This window comes from Idiotropiscis lumnitzeri, chromosome 12, assembly GCF_059441095.1.
Source record: "Idiotropiscis lumnitzeri isolate Australia: NSW breed Sydney's pygmy pipehorse chromosome 12, RoL_Ilum_1.0, whole genome shotgun sequence".
Classification (NCBI taxonomy): Eukaryota; Metazoa; Chordata; class Actinopteri; order Syngnathiformes; family Syngnathidae; genus Idiotropiscis; species Idiotropiscis lumnitzeri.
In genome coordinates this window covers 10,754,874-10,781,498 of record NC_142402.1, presented here as the reverse complement: position 1 = coordinate 10,781,498, position 26,625 = coordinate 10,754,874, and the positions used below count along the sequence as shown (strand labels likewise).

The 26,625-nt window shown below is 41.0% G+C and overlaps 1 protein-coding gene across 1 annotated transcript in view; it reads left to right on the top strand.

Annotated features, from left to right (window-relative positions):
- Positions 1 to 1,199: 1,199 nt before the first annotated feature.
- The window catches only part of LOC148325882 (ski-like protein), a 39,803-nt gene continuing 14,377 nt past the window's right edge, over positions 1,200 to 26,625 (top strand). The window contains exons 1-2 of the mRNA XM_088311670.1: positions 1,200 to 1,401; positions 5,406 to 6,689. Of these exons, the coding sequence (XP_088167796.1) occupies positions 5,565 to 6,689 (1,125 nt within the window). The 5' untranslated portion in view covers positions 1,200 to 1,401; positions 5,406 to 5,564. The remainder of the gene's footprint in view (positions 1,402 to 5,405; positions 6,690 to 26,625) is intronic.

Genomic DNA, 26,625 nt, shown 5'->3' with positions numbered 1-26,625 from the left:
GGCCTTGGTCTAGCACCATCACTGCTAATCAGCAAAAAAAAAAAATCAAAACAGTTCCTCTTCAAGAGTAATTCATGATCGGCTAACTACTTACTAGATAACCAACTAGCGAACTAACCAGAAAACTGACAAACTGGATAAAAAAACAAATCAAAACAATTTCTTCTCGATTGTAATTCATGCTCAGCAAACTACTTAAGTGTGAACTAATTCACAAGCTAACAAAGGCATAGAAACATTATTTCTCTTCCAGCAAAATTCATGCTCAGCTCACAACTGGTGTACTAACAAACAATTTCTCTTCTAGTGTAATTTACGCTTACCTACGACCAATTACAACCAAATCACGACAATTTCTTCTACCATGAATTATGCTTGTCGCACGACAACGTAACATGCCAACTAGCTACTCTAACCACCTCGCTAAAATTAATCAAAACATATTAAGTTCTAGCAAAATTTATGCTTAGCTAACTACTAGTGTTGTTCCGATCGATCGGCCATCCATTTCCACCCAAATATTTGCGATGTCAATCAATGCCTTTCATTGCCGATCACAAAAATGATCATCCACAGCTAGTTAATTTGCAGCCTGTAGCCAACTCCAGACCAGTCTGTGTGCAGTGTCATGTTCTTTCCCTTTTCCTAAACACTGCACATGTCAGACAAGTAGCGGAATCATGTTTGTGTATTTTCGGCATTGTCAATTTGAAATAATGTCCCGTTTTTGTATAATAAAGGGATGCAAATTTAGATTTTTTTAAAAAAATCTGATTTATCAATGAATTGAAAAAAATAATTGACAGATTATTCGATTATTAAAATAATCATTAGTGAGCAGCCCTAAAATTGAAAAACGTGCAGCTATTTTTTTCATGGATTATCAGAATCGGAAGGATTAAAACCCTGCAAACTACCAATTACCATATGAACTATCTAATCAAGAGTTAAGAAACAAACCAAAATATAATTTACCTAACTACAAAGCAAATAAAAAATGACTGCAGTCTCGCGTCAGACCACCACCAAAAAGTAGTAATGTTAAAATGACTGAAGGACGTTGTTTGAAAGCTTCATAAACCATAAATGTGAACTTTCAAAACAGGAAAAACTGCAACATCGCTAGCAACATGGCCCCTTTAAATAGTCCCGCCGCTGTCACACGTGTCTCCTAATGCAGTCAAGAGGAAATGGCAGACAGAGACAGACAGACAGAGCGCGAGACACCCCCGCATCGTTTCCTGTAGCCACGATGACGTCTCCGCCTCTAGTCCTCGATGCGGCGTGACGTCACAGGGCTGTAGTGGTGGTGTAGCCTCTTTCTGTTGATGCTCCGCCGCCGCCGCCAGGCTTTTCCAGTACGGAGAAGACCCCCGGCGAGTGAGGACCGAGCAGACCGAGGCAAGTGTTTCAACCATCGTTTATGCATTTATTTCATGTATTTACGTCGCTGGCGTCAAACGAGAAACTCGTTTGTAGAAGTGAGTGTCGCAGTGATTTGTTTGACTGCGAAAGGGCGAGAGTCGGTGGGATACGAGGGGGTGAAGCTAGCTCGGCTTAGCCCGCTGTCTCGCTCACACTCTGGGGGGAGGTGAGCGCGTCGGTCGTTCTCCGCTCGACCCCTGGATAACGCACTACAGTGTTCATTGTCGTACTAGTAGTCGGCCGAATTGGCGAGACACCGCTGGGCTTCTTGAGTCGTCCACCTTCCGCCTCCTCTCTGCCGCCCCAACTACCGTGTAGCTGTCTTGTTATAACCCACTTTTGCTGCTTTTTTTTAGGCTGAGCTGAGTGTGTGTATGGGGGGCTAGCTAACTAGCATTTTCTTGGCATAAATTAGCCTCGGGTTTCGTTTTTTTTTCTTTCTTTTCTCCTTTAAAAAATACTTTTAGCAACCGTTCCTCGCGTGTTTAACGTAAGCGCAGCATACATTTGTATGATTATTAATATAATTTATTTATTTCTGTCGCTCAATGTGTCGACTCTTGCGAAGGAGACCGCGGTGACACACTGTGGGGGCACCCCGCTCGGAGTGAAGCCTGGACCGGACTGTTGTGGCCGTAATCGTGGTGGTTGTGGTAGTGGTGGCGGCGGCGGCGGCGGCGGCGGCGGCTCCCTCCGATCGAGACTGGGCAGTGCAGACAGTGAATGTCATTATCGGCGCTGTCTGCATACCAGCGCAGTCGTGGCGGGAGGAGGGAGGGGGTGAAGGCTGGAGAAGGAGCCTTTCTATGCGGCGTCCTTGCAGCAGCGAAGTGGTTCCTCGGATTTGAAGTCGCTATTGGATGATCCCCAAAACGCAGCTGTTTACGGGATACTTGCCTCCCCACCGCCACCTCACGCCTCCCCCTTGGAGCAAAACTCATTACCCGCCGCGAAGCTCATGTTGACATGTGTTCGCGGTGCTTTATGACATTAAAACGCCCGCAAACATCAAGCAGGCTGCGGAATCAAGGTCGGGTATTTTGCGCAGAAGCAGTGCGCCGGTCGAGGGAAAAGCTCTGTGAAAAATGTGCAAAGGCATGCACATACTCATTCATGTGCCAGCACTGGGAAGGAAATCCCTTTCCCATTTCAATTTCATACTAAATGTATCTACCGTAAGTCAGAAACACAGTATGGTTTTAAAAAAAACAGATATTATTTACCTTTTGAATTCACCTGCTTTTCTTGACTATTTTTTTCAAAGACTGGCATTGTGTTGCATTTTATCTAGCATAAAAAAAATGGCTTGAAATGACATGGACGCTCACAATACTGTGAGTGACCTTGCATCAGCATCAGCGTCATGAAAGACACTACACAACATAAGATCCAAGGCACACTGAATGGAACTAGGAAGTCGCCTGAATGGAAATGTGATTGCTGCACAATTTTGCGTGCGTCTATGTGTCAGACTCGACTGAAATACTAATTGTCGTTAAAAGACCTAAGCACACTGGGTGGAGCAGATAAGTGGCGTAGCTCTCTGGAACATTGACATCGTTGGACACGGATAATATTGTGGAGTAACCACGTCAGAGTCTACTGGAATGCTCATGGAGTTTTTAGATGTAAGATCAGAGTTAGAGTGGACAAAACTAATAAGTGATGTCGCTTTGCAGAACATTGATGCGATTGCACACCCTATATTGTGGAGTGACTGCATGTCTTAGTCTACTGGAATGTTAATCATCAAAGTCTCCACATAGTGCAAGATTAACATCATAACTCTGCAGGGAGCTCCCCGTTTAGGTATAGAAGTACAGTTTTTAAAATCTGTATGTGCTGAGATACTGTAATTTCTTACTTGTCATTTAGTGGGGAAAAGGTAGGCATATTTTTGAGGGAGACGTTAACACGGTATATGGTATATATTGCATGTATTTGTTGGTTAGAACAAGCAAAATTTGCCAACTGTCACTGTGCTTCTTTGTCTTGGTCTTGGACATTAACACTTGGCAATCACACCACCGCCTGTGTTGCATTCGCAGACCCTCACCAAAGTTGGGAAAAGCCATATTGCGTGTGTGTTTTTTGCCCCGAAACAAATGGTTTGGTGGGAAAATAAATGTTAGCAAGCTGATGCTACCACAATTAGAATCTTGACACTTTTTTTCTGACGAATACTTATTATACTCTTACAAATAATTATTTAATATCTAGCATATTTATACTATATTATTTAAGCCTTTAAAACATTGGTTACTTTTTAATTTTGTTGCTTAGCATGTAAAAAAAAAAAAAAAAGCAGGATTGTGTTAATTCCATCGTATTTGTATTTAACATTTATATTGGCCCAGCCCAACACAGTGCCATAGTGGCCCAGGGCATCACCTTGAACGATGCAATTAAAAAAAAAAAAAAAATTGGGGCGAAGTACAACTCAATGACTTAAATTCGACTTTTTACTCTCTCGACGGGGGGTTTCTCCCAAAAATGCACCTTTTTTCAAAAAAATATTAAATATGAAATACAACGTTTAATCATTGTAACATACCTTTTTTTCTCAAAGAAAATGTAACTTTATTGTCATGAAAAGCCACGAATCATTTTGACTCTTTACTCTTGAAAATTGTCTCTTATTGTCTCAAAAATAAAACTATGCTTTGGTTGAACTGCAAAATATGTCAGTGTGGTTCGCATACGTCACCTTGAGAATCACCTATTAGGGCTCCCTCTAGTGATATGCAGAAGAATCACAACATTAAACACAGGAGATAATTGATTTTAAAGATTCAAATCAATCAAATATATTAGAACAAATGAAAATGTCCTATCAACCGATGGCAAAAAACAATTGAAGACTTTTCAAAAGGTTGCAAGTGTTCTTAAAACCAGGCAGTAGAGGAAAGAGTACAGTTCAGTTGTATTTAACTTTGACGTACAATTCATTTGAACTGAATCTTTAAGAACGGTGTATTCTTAACCCTCTATTTGGGTAAAAGTGTTATTTAGCTTAACTAAAAAGTCTGAGATCCATGTGCTTAGTAAAACTCTTATTTGTGTTGTATTGCGTAGTCAAAGCAAATATAACGCGCATAGCGACTATAAGTGCTGTTTACCTCGTTCCACGTAGTAAATCCTGCTTTAAAACACATCCACGCTGTTCTATGTCAAGCTGTGAAAGAGAGGCGGTGGGGTTGTGTTAAGACTTTCATTGAGTTTTATTCATGCGCTTGATGGAGCCAGCATGGGATAAAAAGGCACAGTATGTTTTTTTTTTTTTAGGCAGGAGCACTTTCACTTGCAAAGTGAAAAATGTTTGTGAGAATTGTGGAATGGGACCTGGGCCACTGGATTTGCTTGTTGGGATTCTCACTCACTCGCTCTCTGGCTGGCTGGGGAAGAAAGTGAAATATCCCATGCAAATTTTAACCCTCCAGACCCCCCACCACACACACACACACACACACACCCCAACATCCCACCCCGGGTTCAATTACAAGTGCTGCAAGAGGTGTTTTTGTGAACTATGTTAATGGCCATTTGGCTCAGTGGTGCATGCAAACAGCCATTGACCTCGTCTATTCCCACTAGTGCAACAGCAGCCGTAAAACATTGAAAAGCTTCGCATTTCATGTTCTTTGATAACTTTATTGATTCTTCTACATGTTTGAGTGCGATAACTTCCTTTTCAGATTGAATAATGTTCTAATTTTAAGAGCAAAAAGGGCAATTTCAAGGGACTTTTTGGTATTAAATCACACCTTCCACAAACAGGTCTCTGATCCCCGTAGAGTATAAAAAGAGTCTACTGTTGGCCCAGGAACTGAATTTTGGTAATAGCTACAGTGGTCCAAAGACAGTCTGGTTCTGCAAAGTCTGCTATTTTTGGTGTAAAGTTGCCTGTTTGAGTTTTGAGATGTATATTTGGTTTTAATTTTCCTCTGGTGTCTTTTAACATACTGTTTTTGAATCACCAGGAAGCGTATCGGAACATCGAAAATTCTCCATCATGTGTGTGTCCATCTACTGGAGAAACAGCATCGTTTGAAAAACAAAAAGGCCTACGGGATAAACAAAAGGAGTTGTTCCAAAAATCCAGACAAGAAGAGACCAGAACCATAAGAGAGCGCTCAGACATGGCCAGCACCCAGACCAGCTTGAAGAGCCCCTTCAAAGGCCTGAGCTCCTTCAAGGGCAGCATGAAGCGCCTGTACCGCGAGCGTCTGGAGGACGCGCCCATCAAGAAGCGAGTGATGGCTGAGATCAACCTGAAGCGCCGCAGTTTGGAGTCCTTCCATAAAGCGGCGAAGGTGAAGCGGGAGCACGTGGACGAGCCGCATCACCAGCAGCTTCATCGCGACTCAGACGCGGACGCCGAGCTGCATGCGGTCGCTTCGGCCAAAGCGCTGGACCTCAGCCCGGGGCTCAAACACACGCTCGCCCAGTTCACACTGAGCAGCCAGAGTTCCCTCGGGGGCCCGGCCGCCTTCTCGGCACGCACCGGCCTCGAGCCTTCCCACAACGGCATGCCCCCTCTGCCCTCCCCTCCTGTCTTGGGTGGCGGCCCCCTGCTAGTCCCTTGCGACAGCTCCACGGAGCTCACTCACTCGCTTCTGGAGGGCGAGTCCATCTCCTGCTTTGTAGTGGGGGGCGAGAAGCGGCTGTGCCTGCCGCAGGTGCTCAACTCAGTGCTGCGCGACTTCTCGCTGCAGCAGATCAACACGGTGTGCGACGAGCTCTACGTGTACTGCTCACGCTGCGATGCCGAGCAGCTACACATCCTCAAGGTGCTGGGCATCTTGCCCTTCAACGCGCCGTCCTGCGGCCTCATCACGCTAACGGACGCGCAGCGGCTGTGCAACGCGCTGCTGCGCCCCGGCGCCGCACTGCCCGCCGAGCTGGGCGCCAAGCTGTCGGGCCAGGGCCCGCTGAAGGAGAGTGAGGCCGGCTTCCAGGTGGAGCACCAATGCCTGGGCAAGTGCCAGGGCCTTTTCCTGCCGCAGTTCTACACGCAGCCCGAAGCGCCATGCGTCCAGTGCGTGGAGTGCCACCTGCTCTTCTCGCCGCAGAAGTTTGTGATGCACTCGCACAAGTCGCCCGACAAGAGAACCTGCCACTGGGGATTCGACTCGGCCAAGTGGCCCTGCTACCTACAGCTGGCCAGGAAGTACCAGGGCTCGCCCGAAGAGGCCAAGCTCAAGCAGCTGCTGGACGAGGTCAAGGGCAAGTTCCACTACCAGCTCAAGAGGACGTACGACAAGGTGAGTTCTCCCTCGCCTGTGTGCATTCGAGTGTGACTTGCCATCGTTGTGCTCTGAATGGAAGTTGTGAAGCTGGTAGTGTTCGACTTGATGAATTTGTCGCGCATCCTGAATGGCATGGGGCCCTTCTTGTTGTGTGGTCATCAAAATGTTATCATCTCACTTGAATAGTCTTTTTCATTTAAAAAAAAAAAAGTTGGGATCTTATGAGGATAGTTGACAAGATTAAGTTGTTTTTTTTAGAGAATTTCTTTTAATTTTTTTATTTTAGAAATTAATTTTGCAATTTGTGTTTCTATGGAAAAAAGCCAATCTGAAAAGACTTTCATACTTAGCGAAATGGGTAGCTTCTTTTTCGGTCACTTTTCAAGAGAAAACACCAAGACAAATATTTGAATGATAAAATCAAAATTTTTTTAACCAAAAAACTAGTCTTTTTTTTTGCAATGAGATTAGGTCAGTTTTCATTTTCTTGGAAGCTGTAGTAACATTGAAACTGCATTTTTTAAATACTGAAATATAAATGTACTTTGTCATTGAACGATCAGGTGGATTAGACTAAACGGCTGGTGTGTTTTCTTAAACCACAGTTGACCTACTGTGTGTGTGAGTGTGTGTGTGGGGGTGGCTGTGTGTGTGTGTGTTCTTACCGAGAGAGGTCTGGGACAGGTGGCCTCATCAGACAGACGAGGTTAGGCCAGCTGGCCGCAGCTGAAGGGGAAGTGCATCATTTGTCCCCCTTCAGGTCACCTAGGGGTCGCTGGGAATGTCATTGAACAAAAGGCCAATACATGAACCTCATAAACTACAAGGCCAGAACCAAAGACCACCACTGAATACACTGTAGGCTGCGTGCTGTCAAAAATAGATGCATGTGTTTAAAAAATGATGGAGAACTTCACTGCTTTTATACTTCAGTGCTTCCATTTTAAAAGTCACTGTTTCAAAACTGCTAAAACATGGATTTGTAAGTGCATGCAAAGTGACACGACGCCTCCCCTTCCCATTGTTGATTCGACACCTCGCCCTGCCCGTGCCAAAAAAGTCAACTTTTTGGGAAAATTTTCAGGTACCCGGTTGATTACAAATATGCAAAAAGTGTTTACAAAAGAGTGACTGCAAGTACTGTACTGTGGGCAACACCACATCGCATTTATGAGCACGCCACCCATCACTCTTTGACAAATTCAAGATAATGTTAATCTATGACATCACTGTGTTGAAATGAGCATCTGCAACCAGCAACCTTTCTACAAATGTTGAAATAAATACTATAAGGTGGGGAAAAAAGCTGATAGCTACACTAGGTTTCAAAATAACATATTTTAGACCTACATTCGTAATCCTTTAAAACCGCAATATGTTTATCAGAATCTGATACCAGCCCATGCCCACCGCATGCTCATGCAGGAGTAAAGTCATAATTACGGTCATAAATATTTGTATGAAAGACTGTAAATTTGGCAGGACCATAGCATGCTTTTTTTTTTTTTTTTCTGGGCCCGGTCACCACATGTTCTCACGCTGCTGTCCAATCTAGTTCATTGGGTGCTGTTTGAAACTAATGTGGTTGAAATTGTGGAAAATGTCTCTGTCTTACACTTGTGTTTATCCATCACACCTTGCAAAATTCATTTGACATGGAGGCACAGCTCTCAGTCATTAACCATGAAAGTATATATCGGTATTTAAACTTCAACGGGTTGTAATGATGTACCGTTAATGTGATGGGCGAGGTGATGTCAGACTTTTTGTACATACTGTAGATTAGAAAACTCCTTGTCTGCTTCAGTAGTGATTTATGGCACACTCGTCTCCCATCCTGCCTTGCTATTTGTCTTCGTCCTCTGGACCGAGTAGATATTCCAGAAGCACGATCAAAGGTCAGTGCACAAAGCGCAGCTCTTCCACATGAACGTGGGAGACAATGTCGCTAACCTTGTCGCTAAGGTGCTGTTAACCGGAGGCTACATGACGCATCGTCGCAGCTCGCCGACTCATACCTTAGCCGCCTCTCTGGAGCCTCTGGCTCACGTCGTTGTCAGGTGTTGTCGTCCCTCTGCCAAAAGCCTTCTCGCTTTCTCTCTCTCTTTCTCTCTCTAACGTAACACTTAAACATTTTCTTTTGGAAGGGGGGTTGACTTCTTGTGTCGGGTGTTTCCATTAAAATGTTCATTTTTTTAGGGTGATATTTTGACTGACTGACTTGTAATTTAGTTATTATTTTGTGAAATATTACTATGTGGTCGTTGTAAATTCTACAACCTGTAAAAAAATCAGGTTTCGATTGATTTATTTTTATTCTTAGGATTTTGTTCTTATAAATTATTTCATTCTTTTAAATTATGGCTTTAATACAGAAATATTAGGGCTTTTCCTGCCTTTCAAATTGCAGTCTCTAAATTTCTTCTTGTACAAGTCTTTATTCTCATGAAACTAAGAATCTGATGATGCTCATAAACATTTCTTGTGAAAATCTGATGAATTAAAAAAATAATTAAAAGCAATTTAAAATATGCCTTTACTCTCAGAATATTGCAACATTATTCGCTTAATTATATCCTATAGCAAACCTTTTATTCAATTTTATTCGTGTGAATTTTTTCTTGCAAGTATGTCGTAATTTTTGTAAAATGACACCTTTATTTTCAAGACTATGACATTTTTTTTCTGGTAAGATTAAGCCTTTTCTACCCATAAAATTAGAATTTAAATCTGAATTTCCTCTTATTTTGATATTGTAGTTAGTGTTCTCCTTTAGTGGACTTTATTCTTGTAAATACCACTTGCGCACACAGGCATTCTTTTAAGAAATTCTTGTGAAATAAGACTTTATTCTTGTTAAATGTAGGCCTTATTTTTCTAGTAAAACTAGGGCTTGAATTGACAATTGTAATTACACTTTCAGGTAAAAATCTTACTTTCTCCCTGTAAAAATGTTTTCATAAAATATTCTCATAAGTCCAACTTTATTCTCAAAATGTTTTTGGTAGTAAAAATTCTCTAAACAACAAATTTGTCGTAAATTATTCTCAAAAATATTTGTTGCGAAAATCTGACTGTATGCTTGTCAAAAGTTCTCGTAAAACACAACTTTATTTTCGTAAAATTTCGTAAAAGCCTGGCTGTTTTTGTTGAAAATTTGTTCACAAAAATTGGACTATTTTCATAAAATGTTCATGTAAAAATCTGGCTTAAAGTGCTACTTTACCCTCGCGTGATGAGAACTTTTTTTAGGGAATAAAAATTGGGCATCGATCCCCCCACCCCAAACTATATTATATTATGTGTTCTCATACTTTGACGACTCATAACTGTTTAAATTATGAACATTGGTCAGGTGTGGGTCTGTAAAATAAGGTGCCTGGGTCCACATGTGGACTGGAAATCACCCTATTGAGCACCTCTTGATCAATCCCAGATTCCTGGATCGGAGTTATAAAAAGGATGCCGTGCTTCAAAGAGCGGATGCAGCTTTTGTATGAAAGTATTTGCCCAAGACGCTGGCTGTTCGTCTGCGTGTGTGCGTGTCTGTGTAATGAAAGTGTGTTTGCCTGAACAGGAAGTGAGGCAGACGGACGTGTCTCTCAACCTGAACATCCTCCAGACTCCCGCAGCCGCCGCCTCAGCTGCCGCCGCCTCCGTGGCGATGACTCACAGTTTCCACATCCCAGTGGATGTTAGTGGAAGCCAGGCAGCTTATAGTAACACATACTTTTTCACACTGGCTTATTTTGGGGCTTTGGCGTGTTGCTCTAACCCTTTTTCCTTTGGCCCGCATTTACACACTGCAGCTTTTTACAAGCAGTAGAGACTTGAACGAAGGGGGGCATTTTGGAACTTTGTCACTTTCTTCTCCAGCGAATAGTTATACACCGTATCCTGTTCAGGGTGTTTGGTTTGAAAAAATACATTACAAACCCCCCGCCACCCCCAAAGGCTCTACAAACAGCACGCTGTGCCCTGCAGCTCTACAGCTCTATATATGTGTATATATATATATATATATATGTGTGTGTGTATATATATATATATATGTATATATATATACATATATATATATAACTTTAATGTGGCGAACAATTTTTTGAAATATTTTTACAAGGACAAATTCTGGAAGATGAGTCCTAATTTTCCAAATGTTACGGAAATAAATTCAGAACTGCATGTGAATAAAATGTGACTAGTGAGGGATAAATCAACAAGATTGAAGTCTCGTTTTTTGGGAGTCGGGGATTGTTGGAGTGTAAAGCAGTAATTTTACAAAGGTAAAAAAAAAAAATTCTGAAAATTAAGTAGCAATTTTGAAAGAAAATATCTGAATTTGAATTAAGATGCACATTTTACAATAATGAGTAAATTTATGATAATCTTAATTTTACTAGAATGTCAGATTTTTACAGGCAACATTTGAGATAAAAATGATATTTTTACAAGAAAAAAATGACTAAGGTTGTCATTTCATAAGCCCGAAGTGAAATTTTAGTAGAATTGAGATGTCATTTTACAGGAACAAAGTGAGAATTTTATAGGTAAAAATTAGTACTTTTATACATTTTTACAGATCGATTTCTTTTTTACCTTTTTTTTTTTTCTCTCCTAATATTACGACTGATAGATTGACATCGTTTTGTCTCTTGTTTTCATTGTGGCCGTAACACTTAGTAGCATGACAGTGGCGCAGTTTAGTGTGGACATCTACCAAGGTAAATCGTACACCTCCAGCTTCTTGAAATTTGTCTCGTATGTGGCAAATTGTGGTCCGTTTTGTCGTTTAAGATTTGTTTTTTGTTGAACAGAGAGTCAGACGCTGTGACCTGATATTTCAGTCAGCCTAGCCGACATATCTGCGGCGAAAGAATTTTGTGTGTGTGTGTGTGTGTGTCACAAGTGTCAGACAGAGAGAACAGCCCCCCTCTTGTCTGCCCCCAACTATACTCCCCCCCACCCCCCACCTCTCACCGGCAGGCCTGACTGAGTGTCTGCGGCACAGACGGCACACAGCTGCATCTCTGTATTTGCTGTTTGGAAGCAAGTGACTTCATTACTGCATTGACGTAGTTGCACTCAGTGGCGATCTGCTGTCTGTCTGTCAACAGGCAGGCAGGCAGCTCGCTCTATCGGGCATCATCTAAATGGATTGTAGACGTCGTCCTAATCATTCTTCTTCTTCCTCCTCCACCGACTCTGGTTCCATGCTCACGTCCAGCTCTATTTAAGTAGTTTGACTTCCACACTCAGACATTTCAGCTGTCGCCCACGCGTGGCCGCAAACAGCAGGTCAATAACCCCCCTGTAAAGAACCCAAGCCCCTCCCCCCTCAAAACACTTGTCACTTGTGTTTCCTCACAAACCAAAAACCTGCTTGATGACCTTGTGAATGATACAGTTTCTTTTAAGACATTAAAGAAGCTCACTTTCCCAGAAAATAAAAGTCATAAGTTAGAACGGGGGAAAAAATTCTAATCTTGAAAGTATAAAGCGTCGTTTTATGAGGGAAAAAAAAGTTTAATCTGAACATTCCGGAGGGGACACACCGTAATTACTCGGGAACAATAGTTTTCTGAGAATAAAGTTGAATTATTACACAAAACCAATGTGCCATAAGATTTCTACTAATAGGAAGAATTATACTAATAGTAAGAGAAACCAGTTCCAAGAAATAAAAATAATAAAAGAAAATTCACGAAGAAAATCTGTATTTTAAAAAATCTATATATTTTGAGGATTTTCTTCTGGGAAATAAGTAAACAATTTATGCCAGAAAAAACACCATATTACAAGGGAAAAAAAGCCATAATTAGCAGAGGAAAAGCGACAACAACAGCAACATAGTTTTTACGAGATTCGAGAAATTGAAAACTATCCGGAAAATCGCATCATATCACGAGGAAATACATTTCCATAAAAGGACAAAATGCTTTACGATTCACTGGTCAACAACAACAAATTTCTTTTTGTGCATAGACTTTGGAAACTGATTTAGCGTAATTTGGGGTCAGTGAAATCAATTCTGACCTCTATCACATCAGGTTATTTTGCAATTTGCATTTTCCATATTGATGGATTGCAAAAAAATCACTCATTCACTCACAATTTTGACACCACATAATCATGCACAAAAGCACCTTAAAAAAAAGCAACATTTTTAACCCAGATTAGCAAGTAAACAAATGGCCGTAATATTCTTTTTGTTCTGTTTGTTTCAACGAGCCTCAACAGGAAAAAAGTACATAAGTATTAGAAGAAAAATGGTTTGTAGCGTAAAACAATCCCTTAATATTGTGATAGATTTGTATTTATTTATTTATTTAGGGACAGTTAGACTTTTCTGAGAAAATGTTTCATGTCTGCGTGCACAAACAAGTCAATAGCACCAGACACATTTCCACCGTAGTCCCCCTCCTGGTTCCAATCATCCGACAGAAACAAAATAAGCATCAAAAGGAGCCGATAAAGTCGACTGTTACGTAAGCAGAGGGAGCGCTTGTTTGTCTCTGCGAGGCGGACGAGTGGAGAAGCCCATGGCTATTGATCACGGCCTTGATGGATGCGGCGCATTGCTCCAAGAGGAAAGGGACGAGTGAAACCAAGTCACTATTGCGTAAGTGTTCCATGTTGAGACTCGCTCTACAATCGAGTTAACCTCGCCACTACCTCCTTATTGCGACTCCCCAGACGACCCGCAGCGTCGGTTGGTACTTGTGGTCAAAACAGCCAAGGAGGCCAAGCCTCGGCTCGTCTTTCCTCGGTTGAAAATTAACCTCCCAAATACCCCAACTGAACCGCTCACCCGGCCTGGAACAGCCCCCTCGGCCCGCCAATCACACAGCAGTTTGCTCTGTACTGCCCCCTAGGTCCCGTTCGATCCCCTTTTTTTCCCCAGGACAGCCGTGTACATATTTCATGTCATTTTCCTAAGAACAATTATCCATTTATGCTGATTACACAGCAGCTTCTTTGAAGCTCCAGTCTGCATGTAGCGCCAGGCACAACAAGCCCGGCCTGTGTTTGCTTGCTCTTGTAAAAAAGGGGCCCCTCCGAGTTAGGGGGATCTGAGCCAGGGGGGTATGTCTCTGGTATGTCACCATCAGGTCAAAGGCAGCTAGCAACGGCGGCAGCGCAACGGTTCGACCGCCCGCTGGAAGAACGCCAAATTCACATAATGATGAGGCCCATGTGCGAATGCCAAAGAAATTGCAATGCTGAGGAAAGAAAGTTGGAATATTTGGAGAAAATGTTCCCCCCTTTTTTCTATGAAACAGTCTTTATCTGATAATGAAAAACATCATTTTTATGAGAGTGCAAATCTTTCATAAAAAAAGTGAACTTCGAATGAATCTCATAGGAATGCTTATTTTTCAGTAAAGGGAAATGGAAGAAATTTTATTTCTTCAGTCAGAGAGTTAGTCATCAACCTGTTTCCTCAAGAAAAATGTCAGATCTTTCAAATAAAAAAAGATATAGTTTTACTGGGAAAAAAAGTTTTAATATTTATAGAACCTTTTCATATTTTTCCAAGAATACAATCCAAAAGCTATGATAAAAAATGTCTGAGATTATAGTTCAAACAATAGCCAAAAAGTAATTTTACAAGAACTGTGACTACTAAATTATTATTATTATAAATATTATGTACAGTATTTTACGAAACCCACTTTATGCTGCAATATAAAGCTAGATAATTTTGGAAGAATGAACTCACAAAGTAGTCCTAATTTTACTACAGCTATTAGCTTTTTCAGGAAAAAAAAAAGCCAAAATATGATCAAAGATCATAATTTTACAGCAAAAAGCATGAAGTTAAAATTTTGTGACCAAGTTCAAATGTTTTGCAAAAAAGGTGAAGGTCAAGTCAAATTAGTCTGCAAAATATGAGTCAACCTTTCCAGAAAAACAGACAAGATAAATAAATAAAAAAGCAATAAACAGTTGCATTTTCTCCAGAAAGTTTGTCATCAGAGTTTTAGTTTTGCAAGAATGAAAATGACTCGACTCATGAGGTGTTCAAGATACAAGTGTTTTTGTTTTATTTTATTTTTTTGGTTTGTATTTTTTCCCTAGTTTGATTTGCAAAGCACAGACTTGAGATATGGGCGCTGGATGGTGGCAGGACACTCTAAAAGATAGAGAATTACACCTTGTGCATTAAAACAACCAGTTGAGATATGAGGGGGGGGCATTTGTATGAGAAGCACAAATCACAGATTTAGGAGAATGGATGTTTTTGAAAAAGGGGGCCCCTGCGAGGTAGGAAGGGGTCTCTGGTATGTCGCCATCAGGTCAGAGGCAGCCAGCATGGCGGCAGTGGCTCGGCTCCGCGCCTCACTGGGCGAAGGCCAAACTCGCCGCTTGACGAACATTCGCCTTCAGTTTTGGATGCCCTCGGTTTAGTTCCACACCAGCTCACAATCCGTCTGCGAAGCAAAAGCCTATTATTCACCCGCCGGCATGCTGTATTTAAAGTGCGCCGGCGGTTAGCATTCCCAGCTTCAGCGAGTCTTTCCCGACTCGGGGCTCGCCAAAAGAGGAAGGACGATAATGTCAGGGCTTCTGCTGCGAGCTTGGCCACAGCGTCCGTGAGGTCAGTCAGTCAGATAGAGCGGAGCCTCGGCCGCAGCCTCGCAGACTAAACAAACACGACCAAATGTGTTCCAGATTTTAAAATAACTCTGCACTCCCAGCTTGTGTACATGTTCACAAGACCGTGACAACCAAATCCAGACCCATTTGCTGCTTATACACACTGTTAAGTTCAAATGAACATTGTCTTTTAAACACTCTACTTTAGATTATGTCAATATCCACACACCACGACATTGGTTAAAAAAAAAAAACACATTTTGATCAATCACAGGCCTGAAGAATTAGGAGAGTGGAGTCAAAAAGTTTCATTAAAAAGATTGTGAGGAAAAAGTCATACTATTTTATAGGGAAGCAACTTATGATTATTTTAAGAATCAATTAATTTTTTGGGAGGAATTGGATAAAATAAATATATTTTACAAATAATTGTTGTTCATCAATACTAAAGGTGGGAATTAGTTGTGTGAGTCCTTGCATGATAATGGTGACTTGCACATTTTGGCTTATTAGAAGCTTGTAAAAGTCATTTCGATGAGAAAGAATCAAGTTGCAATGCGGCATATGAAAGATTATGAGGAGGATGTCCCATTTTTTTTCCAAAGGAAATAAAATCTGACTCTTACATGAATTAAGTTGCCAAATTAGGAGTCACAAGTCTGAATATGGAACGATTATTGCGGGAAAATTGTCATTAACGTATTTTAGCGAGAACAAGTGAAAATTTGTTTTTAAAGCTGTAATCTTACAAGAACCGTTGTAACGAGAACAAGTTCAAATCAAAGAGTAGACGTCACCGGCATAGCAATTTTGCCGGCATTTTGTCTCGTCCTGTTTTGTGACATTACAAGGCTAAAAACGTAAGAAGGCACGCTGGGTTACTGCTGTAGTAACTGTTTTCATTTTTTTTGCTTTATCTTCATGACCGACAAGCTTTTCTCATACAAATATTTACAATAATTATGATGTCAATTCTACACTAGCATAGGTTACAGATAGACTTTTCAATTCCAATTTCGGATCACGTCACTGCCCCTACATGGGAAAATGCAGTGTTGGTGATGATTCTACCCTACGTGAAAGCGCTTAATTGGCAATGAGTTCAAAGAGTCTTAGGAAGCGAGCAAAAAACAAACAAACAAAAACAGAGCCCACAACACATCAGAAGTCTCGTCTGGTTTGTTTTGGCGCAGAGTCTTGGCAATAATGAATCAATTTGTTGACAAGGAAGTGAAGCCTTGTCTATGCGGTCTCTCTGGGAGACACAAATGCAGGTTGTCTTTTTAATCGGGAACTGAAGCGTTTGCATTTGAAAGAGTCCTCCCCGGTTGCCCCCCCCGCCCGACAGCAGTGCTGATTAATGAAGATGGAAATGCCAGAGACCATAGACGGGTGCTTTTTCCATAGGCGCACACGCACATCATACAGGCACATAAGAGTCCCTCTGTAATATTTTATCCCCACAGACGGGGAAGATGAGCGCCGGATATCAAAGGCGTGTCACGAGTCCCGTCGGACTGCCAAGATCATAAATTATGCATGCTGCAAACAACTCAGAATCAAGGGAAAATCGTCAGCCCCTCGCCATTATGGGAATCCCCATCGCTCCATTTATTCCGATCATTTATTTGGTATGTTCTGTAATAGGCTGTAGTCTCACTTTGGACTGGTTGTCTTCGTTCTTTCTGGATTTTCACCTTGGCTTCGCAGCTTACCTTTGTTCCATTAACATGAAAAATACCCTCAGCACTCCGCTCACGCTGCCTGTAAATCCTTATCTCACCAGGGCTATGACTGACTGGCTGACTGCTTACTTACAAAAGACCGCAAACCTTGTGCAATTGCCTGAAAAACAGGATTGTTGTTTTTTTTGGGGGGGGGGGGGGGGGGATGAAAGGGCAGTTGCGTTATGATGCTGTTGTTTATAACAGGTAGTGTTCTGCGTCATATAATATGCCTAAAATCAAGATTTAGTCATGATTAAATATACTCTCAAAACGACGAAAAAAGTAATAATTTCATGGGAAGCCAAATTGTTGTTGACAAAAAACAAAAAAGTATATTGTGAGTCCAAATGTGATTATAATACACCAGGTGAAAATGTGAAAATCCACCTGGTAAATATTTACAGAAAATATGGTATCTGACAAAATACTAAATAAAAGTAATAATTCGACTACTCAAAAAAGTAAATTTTACGAGAAGCCAGATTATTCTTTAAAAAAAATTATATTTATTTATTATATTTATATTTATTATATTTAAATAATTAAACAAATTTAGGTAAATCCCGTGATTTTTTTTTTTTTTTTCAATACATGACAACATTTTCATTAATTGCACCAGACATTGAGACAACATATTACAAGAAAAAAGTCAAAATATATTTTTGACACTTTATGCAAAATAGCCAGAGTTTTTTAAAGTAAAATATGATTTGAAATTATGTAATATTAATAAACATGGTCGATTCCAGGAAAACACATTTTTACCTTTGTGATATTAATGTTAAAATATGAATGAAAAAAATCAATCTCAAAAGAAATGAATGCTTTCATGCCTGTGCAATATTTGTTCAAGAAAGTTGCAGTTTAATGACTACTATGCTTAGAAATCTTACGCTAAAATAACTTAAGATTTTATGAGAAAATAATAGATTTTAGAAATTTTGAAAGTGGACGATCTATTTTAAATGAAAATCCTGTTTTGAAAATTGGAGGTGCTTTGATGTAGCGGGCCATGAAGTGCATGTGGATTTGAACGACTTCAGAGGATCGTCTGTTACTCGCATCTATGACGGAAAGAGGTGCCGAGGATCCATGGGGAACTGCGACTCTATTTACAAGATGTAGATGAGCTTGCGTGAAGCCCGGAGGGCAATGAAGCAATAAGACTTATGTTTGCGTGCGCACACTGCCCTCCCTGCCCGAGACAGATGACTCCCCTGAGCGGCGTCTCACTGCAGGTGGGAGGAGCGTCGGCGTAAACACGCCAAGCCTTTGAGTAGACTCTGAAGCCCCTTCGATGCAGAGCTCCAGAAAAATTACAATCAGAGCCGTGACACCGTACACAACTCACTGGCTTTTACACAAAATCCACAAAATGTTGTATCGCAACACAGTGACTAAGAAGATTTTGTAGTCGACGATAATGTGATGAAAGTCAGGTCGAGATCAATCAATCAATGATGTCAATGATATTTTTCCAGTACAGCGAAGTAATCCTCAAACTTTTTTGCGCCGCGAACCCTGACATGGGTGTGCATCATATCAAACGACTTCTTTGATGGATCATGTTCTTGTGAGCGCACAGTTTTCCGTGCATTAGTGGACGTAACGTTGTGGTAATGGAGATGGAGCTTGACTTTGTGCCGCTGCCCTCATTCCTCACCGCCAGTCAGTCCTGAAGTACCGCTGGTATGGATCGTTTAAGGCCTCGTGACTTTCGGAAATAGCCGAAACTAGCAATGCTAACCGCTGTTCTCATCCACCATGACCTTTTTTTTTCGTACTCACTGAACCCTGCAGATGCGTGAAGACTGTACACCTGTTGAGCGTTATAGTCTGACGACAACAGCAAATCTGGTAATTGGGTGACTGGAAAAATGAAGGCCCAAAACATGATCAGGGTCTAGTTGACTTCAAGTGTTAAATTTGGATATGGAGGAGTAAAGTCCACTATAGTCGATTCAACCTTTACTGTGCGGGAAAATTAATTGTTTTAGCCACCTGCCACATTTTTCACACTAATGTCGCCTTGCTTCTTATTATCTCAGTGAGGTCAGCCGCATGGGCAACTGTTACGCCTCTGATGGGCGTCATGAGCATGACCGGGAAGTTCAGTGTAAAAGCAAGGTTCCGCTGTAGTTAACTTTCTACAGCCTTGGACATCACCGCTCTGCGGTGGCCATTTTAAGCAGCTCGCTGCGATAAGCGCACTTTGTAATGTCAGACATTTTCCGTTTTGTCACGGCCGTCAAATCCATTGGGATGAATCACTTCCCTATCCCGGCTGCTTCGTCATCGGCGGTAAAAAGGACACAAGGCCAGACGCTGACTTTAGCGTGATAACATCCCTCATTAAGGACACACAATTGCATGCGCGCACAAACACACATGCACGCACTCCCCCACACACGTGCACACACACACACACACACGCAGAAAGATAAACAGCTGTGCTGTCACACCCCACAGCAATGCCCCATTAAAAAAAAAAAATGACAAGTACACAAGCATTCACTTCCTGTCACTTTGTGGTTTCGTCTTCCACTCGTCACGGTCGAGACGGGGGACAAAGATTGATCATTATCCCGCTCTCGTGCGTTTTTGATCTGCCGCCCAGGTGCGTTGACTCCGATGACTCAACCCTGATGACATTTCAGCAAGTGACTCAGACACCCAGACACCGACTGTTACATTCAATGTTTAAAGAGCCGACTGTTTACAAGCAGCCCCGGGACACGTTTACAAATCATTTAATCAATCATTTATAGTCAACAAGCCGCAGCTTGTGCATTTGAAGTTACTTGACTGGCGGTGAAACAGGAGTTCAGAACATCCGCAGTTAAATTTGTCAGGATCCATTTTTGCAACTTTATTTTTGTAAAATTCCCATTTTTTTTCTCCTTCTTTCTCACAAATTGTAACTTATATATTGTAAAGCTTCACTTGTATTTTGTTGTACAAAATTAACTTTTTACGCTTAATATTATAACTTGATTTACATCAAATGTCAAGCCATTTCTTTTTGTCCAACTCTAACTTTATTGCCAGATGAAACTCTTTCCAGAATTTACGACTGCATTCTCATAAAATTACGCCTAAATTCGCATGTTTGCGCGCCTTTTTTTCTGTTCGTTTCATGACTATTCTCACAAATTCAAATATATATTTCACAAACTGACAATGTGATGCAATGTAAAACCTCCATTAAGATTCAATACAGTAACTCCAACAATTTAAATAAAAATGTACAATAACTCAGATATTTATAAAGTGTAACACAAAAGAATTCCGTTTTACTTATTCACTATCACTCAAAATTGATATGAGTAAAACGATAATTGTGCTTTGAATTGTTTAGTACTATTCTAGCATGAAGGTATTAAAAGCGCTTTAACACTGTAAAGTTCGTTTATTTCAGTATTACCGCTTATTTCTCGAGTAGTGATGGCTTTGCTCTGTAATATTATAACTGATACCTTCTAATGTTACAACTGTTTCTCACAATATTTACAGAATTACAAAGTATGTTTGTAATGTTATGACTATATTCTTGTACTGTTACAACTTTTTTTTCTTGTAATATTGCAACTTGATTCTCATGAAAGTAAACCATTTCTGCAAATAATCAGACAAAATTTCTTGTAATATCATAACAATTTCTCCGGTACCTTTATCACTGGATCCTTCTGTGTAATAATGGGACAACTTCCCTTCATCTTTGCAACTTAATTCAGACTTTGAGATCCAAGTGTACGGTAATCCCCCGATTGTGCCATTGGACTTTCCTTTTTCTGCAAACTGAAATGAGCACACAGGAAGTGATTGTAGTTGGTCCTTGAGCTCTTTTAGAGGGAGAATAAGATGGATTTTCAGCAGTGGAGCTGTGCGTGCGTGTTAGTGTGACAGAGAGACAGGCCTGGCCTAAGGGGTGCTGGGTGGTCTGGGGTGGCGTCTGCGGTGGGGGGCAGCACGGCCAAGCTGGCCATGCAGAGAAAGAGAGGAGCAGTGCAGGCTTCAAACAAGCACTGCATGTAAAATGGATGAGAGCCTTCTCTCTCTCTCTCTCTCTCTCTCTCTCTCTCTCGCTCTCTCGCACGCTCTCTCTCTCTCTTTCTCTGGTCACTCATTCTTTCTGTCTGTAATACATTTGTTTCTCCTCACATCCCTTTTTTTTCCCCAACGTCATATTTTATGACGTCAACCACCAACATCACGGAAAAACATAACATGCACATTTAACATTGTTGTAGCAGGAAGCTAACGTGGCAAACTATGTCTCGGGCTGGTGGGGTAGACAGTCGGCGGCTGTCATGTGCCGAAACATAATCATCGACAAGGGTCAAGGGGTGGGTTGGGTGCCGATAGTGGCCTTCATGCGACGATCCACTTCAGGGCCAGTAATAAGACTGGCCCTGAAGTGGATCGTCCACTTAGGAACCTACCCAACTTTTCAATTGCCACGACGCTGGCAACCAGTTCAGGGTCTACCCTGCCTCGCGCACCAACGATAACTTGGATAGGCACAGTCACATCAACATAATACTAAATCTAATGAATACAATTGCTAATTTAACACTGGCTTTGATTAAGATAGTACAAACACCAAGCCGGTGGCAGCTGAGTATTCCAAAGTCTGCGATCATGTGAAGCACCCACCGTCCAAAATGCCTTTCAAAACATCACAAAAGCAAATATCTGCTCTTCAACATCTTCACAAACACGGCTTAAAGGTCTAAACCCACGAGTGTTGCAATAAATAAAACAATGAGCCAACTAACCCCGTCTCTAAAATGGATATCAGTATGAGACGGAGACTTACATCTGTGACATACAAGGGTCCTTCTGCAATGAAGCATCACAGGGGAACTATTTAAACAAACAAGCTAACTTAATCCTGCGAACCTTATTTTCACTCATTGTCTAAAAAGGAAATCACCCAGACTTTAAAGAGAGGCAACAATTACTTAACATAACATTAAACACTCAGCTTCCGCTTTATCCTCTACGATGTATGACAATTACTGCCATCTGAAAACTAGATAGGTGCTGAACCTCTAATTATCATTACTGTATTTGTTTGGATAACATTTTTTCTCATTTAAAAAAAAAGAACAGCATCACAAAAAGTTGTTTCCCGGGACGGCTGGAACAATTTAATATAGTGTCCTTTTATTTTAATGCCGCGAGATCATTTGAGAAATGCGGTTTTTGAGTTATGAGTACACCTTTGTAACGTATACCTTGGAACACTTCCTATTTCTTTTTCATATTAAATATATTAAATATATATTGTGTGATGTCTTGTAAAATTTAATTAAAAATGTTTTGAGAGTTGTATTTTTATTAAATAGATTTTTAAATAAAAAAAAATGCAATATCTTGTATTAGTCATCATTTTATATTTGGTACCCTTCTGAAACAAGTCATATTGATTTTTAACATTTGAACATGATAACGAATTTCTGAACGATACTTTTGGCCCTTCATCTGGGCACTAGTATCATTTAATGTTACCACACACTCACAGGGGCTTGGGCAGCGTCTCCATTTTGTGGAATGAAAGCAGAGCTGTGCTGGCTCGCCGTCTGCTTAGCAACGTCGCTCTCTCACACTCGCTTTCTCTCTTGCTTCTCTCTCCGGGCTCTCTCTTTCTCCATCCTCTCTGAGGTTTTTTTTTTTTTTTTGCTGCTATTCTCTGAGTTCACAAGTGTCCTCTGGCAGTGAGAGTCTCCAGACTCTTACATCCACATTGGCCGAGATGACGAGTACAGTCATAGACAAGACAAGAGCCCACTGGCCTCATTCTGCGCGTCCTCTTTCATGAAGTGTGCCTGTCGTTCGACTGCGTCATCCTCCTCTTGATTGATGGCTGCTTTCATGCAGCTGTGTGTTTATGCGTGTGTTTGTGTTGCACACTGGTGCGCCCCCTGAGAGCTCCGGGGAAGCAAAGTGGAGCAAGTACGCTTAGCTGCAGACGGCCATTTAATTTAATTTAAGATTAATCAATGAATCAATGAGTGTTCTGAACCGGTTCAATCGCTACTGTTGGTGGATTTTGACCAAACTTGGTCCATGACGTGATTAATCCACAATCAATTCCACTGCATGGACATGAAGCGACTTCTTAATGATCCATTGCAAATGAAGTTCTTAAAATTAGTTAAAATGTTCAATAAAACTTAAAACAAACAACGAGATGGACAGAAATCATAGCTTGACCTACTTGTAGGAACGCTGCACAGTGAGTAATGCTATGATTAAAATGTACATATATCAATCAGTTATGAGCACAATGTAAAAGAATGTTTGTTGGAGTCACTTGCAGGGATGACAAAAATTTCTGCCTGGTGCATGCTGCAGTCTAGACGTACATCATAACTAGGACATGTTGTCATCATTATCATTGTTTTAATTATTGTTGTTCATGTGTTAATGGCATAGTCGAAGTCCAAGCCAGATCATCCTGCAGTTGCAAAATGAGACATGACCTAATGCTTCCTGATTGTCATTTTATAAGGAATTAAGTGAATGGCTGCTTTCTTTCAGCGCCTTTCTTCTTTGCATTCAGTCTACAGGGCCACGTTAAGTTAATTCAAATACTACAAAAAAAGGCATGGAATTGCAAGAAGTCAACATTTTTATGACAACAAAGTCGTTAGTAGAAAGAAAAACCTTTGGAATAAGAAGTTAATGTTTAAAGAGTAAAGTTGTAGTATTACAAGAAAAGTCAAGTTATTGAAGAGGTGGCCATTGCTTTGCAAGGAAAAGTCGTCACTTTTTCAAGAATGAAGTCGTATTAATACATGAAAAATATTTTTGGGGAGAAACATTATTTTATACAAGTAGTTATATGTAACTTTGCCATAAGAACATTTTAAGAAAGCCATAAGAAAAAAAGTGGAAAGTTGTGATATTGTGAGGAAAAAAACATGGTTAGAGTGCAAACAAATGTATATCAAGATGAGGACTGAATTAGCATTTTATCAGCATCGTTACTCGTTATACAATCTGATATACAATCCACACTTACTAATACGAATAATGTCTGTGCGTGTACGTGTGTGTTCTGCCTCCAAAGAGTATTCTGAGGCAATTTGTCCATTCATGAGCTAACGTCATTCCGACTCCCTTTGCGTTCAACATCGACGTGAGCCGCCCCCGCCAGGGATTTGAATGTGAGAAAGGAAGGCCAGGAGATGAATAGCAAAAATTGATCGAGCCAGTCTCTCTCTCTCTCTCTCTCTCTTTTAATTTATTTATCTTGTTATTTTTTATATGACAGATCATAGGAAAATAAAAACCTAAGTGCCGCAATAAAGCGAAGAGTAGCAAGACATTGCGCACCGTTATGTTTATAACTGAGGCCCTTTTGCCCGCATTTTATAGCAAGCATTGTAAAAATGGCTGACAGGACCGAAGTGAATGTGTATGTTTGGGTAACATTCTATCAATTTCCCCCATGGGCAATACTAAATGTATAAAAACTGCAACAATTTTTATTATATATTATTAGCTTTTGCCAGGTAAATGCAATGGCTTTCTTCCCCTGGAACATTTATTTTTATTTTTTTTAATAATTCACCAATCAAAGCCAGTTTCTCACGTCCCCTTTAGGGTAATTTTGATGAAAATTAACATGGGATCTTTTGAAAATCCAGCCTCTGAAGCCAGTTTAACTTAGCAAAGTCAAATTTGGTCAAGTCTAGTCAAATGTATTTATATAGCCCCTTGGTCACAGAAAAGTCTCAAAGAGCTTCACATGTCCACAGTTGACGAATATTGAACGACATCCCCTGATTTGGACGCAGGAGCGCAAGGGGAAAAAATCAAAAGTTTTAAATTTTATTTAGCATTTTGTCAGTCTTGAGGCGACACACAAAAATTTTTTTAAAAGACACAGGAAGTCAGCCATTTTGGTTCAAGGCTGCTGTTAGCTTTCATTTGTTTTTAGAATTTCCCCTCCCTGGTCTAGACAGCATCCATGTGGCGCAAAAATGTGCCAGCGGGCCTGAAGCCAAAGCAATCGGGCAGGAATGAAACACTCCTTATCTATGTGCGTGTGTGCGCGTGTGTGTGCTGGGGGCACAGACATGAAGTCGCATGACATCAGTCTCATCTGTCTGCTGTCTCCATTTGCTTCCTGCTTGTCCACCTGTTCAGACTTTTCCGTCACGTGTAAAAAACACTGCATTTATTTTTCTTTGCTCCCTTCAACATTATGGCTTCTCAAGTTGCAGATACAACAGAAATATCAGGTGATGTAAAATTCCAATTTTATATGCTAATGAAGTCTCAGCACTGTCTTACCCCCCCCCCCCCCCCAAAAAAAGAAAAAAAAAAGTGTATTCCTTTAAATGCCTCACTTTATTACGAGCTTCCCTCATGGGCTCTCATTGATTTGGCTGGTGAAACAAAGTGCGCTCCCAGTCCGTGGATAAATGGCTTATTGGATTAAGACCACTTGTGTGTCTGTGTGTGCATGCGTGTGCGTGCGTGCGTGTTTGGAGCCCATGGGAGGAGCTGTTGGGACCACCATGTATAAAGCAGAGAGATGGGAGGGTTTGTGTCAGATTGACGCTAGGGTTGAGAACGATAAAATGATTCGATCCAATATCCGTTCGTAAAGGGGAGAGACGCAACTGCACTGGCAGCAGACTCCTCAATTGAGGCAAAATTCTCAAGGAATCCTTTGATACGTCAGTTGGAGAGTTTTGGACCATTTTGACTCTCGCTACGTGCTCTATGTAATGCTATGTGTACACCGAGTGTGAGATGCATGCCGACAACGGCAGAGGTGTGTAGATCACTTCAATTCCCGTGGGTTATACCTTAGAAAATGAATACAATACAATACAACTTAATTTATGTTGCGCCTTTCACAACAGCCGGAGCTGAATGCTTCTTATCAAGTCTTATCACAGTCCACTTATACATTCCGCACTCTGCACATAGTTTCGAATATTGAGATGAATATACCGATTTGAATCATATTTACACCATTACCCCCTTATACTTTTTTTTTTTTTTAATATAATTTCAACCTGTGTCTCGAAACATGCATCGAATCAGCCTCATGCCAGAGATTCTCAACCCTAATCGTCACTCAAGGCAAAGCAAAAGGCTGAACACCGAGTGTCATTACGGGTGACGCGTGGCGTTATTAGATAGGGATGTGCTTAAAATATCGAGGTACATATCGGATAAATGATGCGTATCATATTGCCAGGTTCACAAAGCTACCCAGCCCTATTGTGAATCTTCTTCTTATTCTAGTCAGTGGTCAACATATCAAAGCAATATATCCTATTAGTATTTTCATCACAGATCATAACATTGGAGTGATTTTCTGCTCGATTTGTTTTGAGTTGAGTTAACAGTTCGCAACGGTTAGAAATACTACCAAGACCTGCAGGGCTCGGACAGAACAGCAACTCCCTTAACATGTATCGCACTGCAATGCATCTTCAACGGTAACTTTCACTTTCCGTTGCAGGCAATTAAATGGTGCAATGTGTCTAAATAGGCTTTTTAAAATGGTCGACATGCATCACAGGCCTTGTCAACGCAGCTTATGGAACGGTTAGAAAAAAAAGAAAAAGCTCCTTCCGTGCGTGATGCTGTCGAAC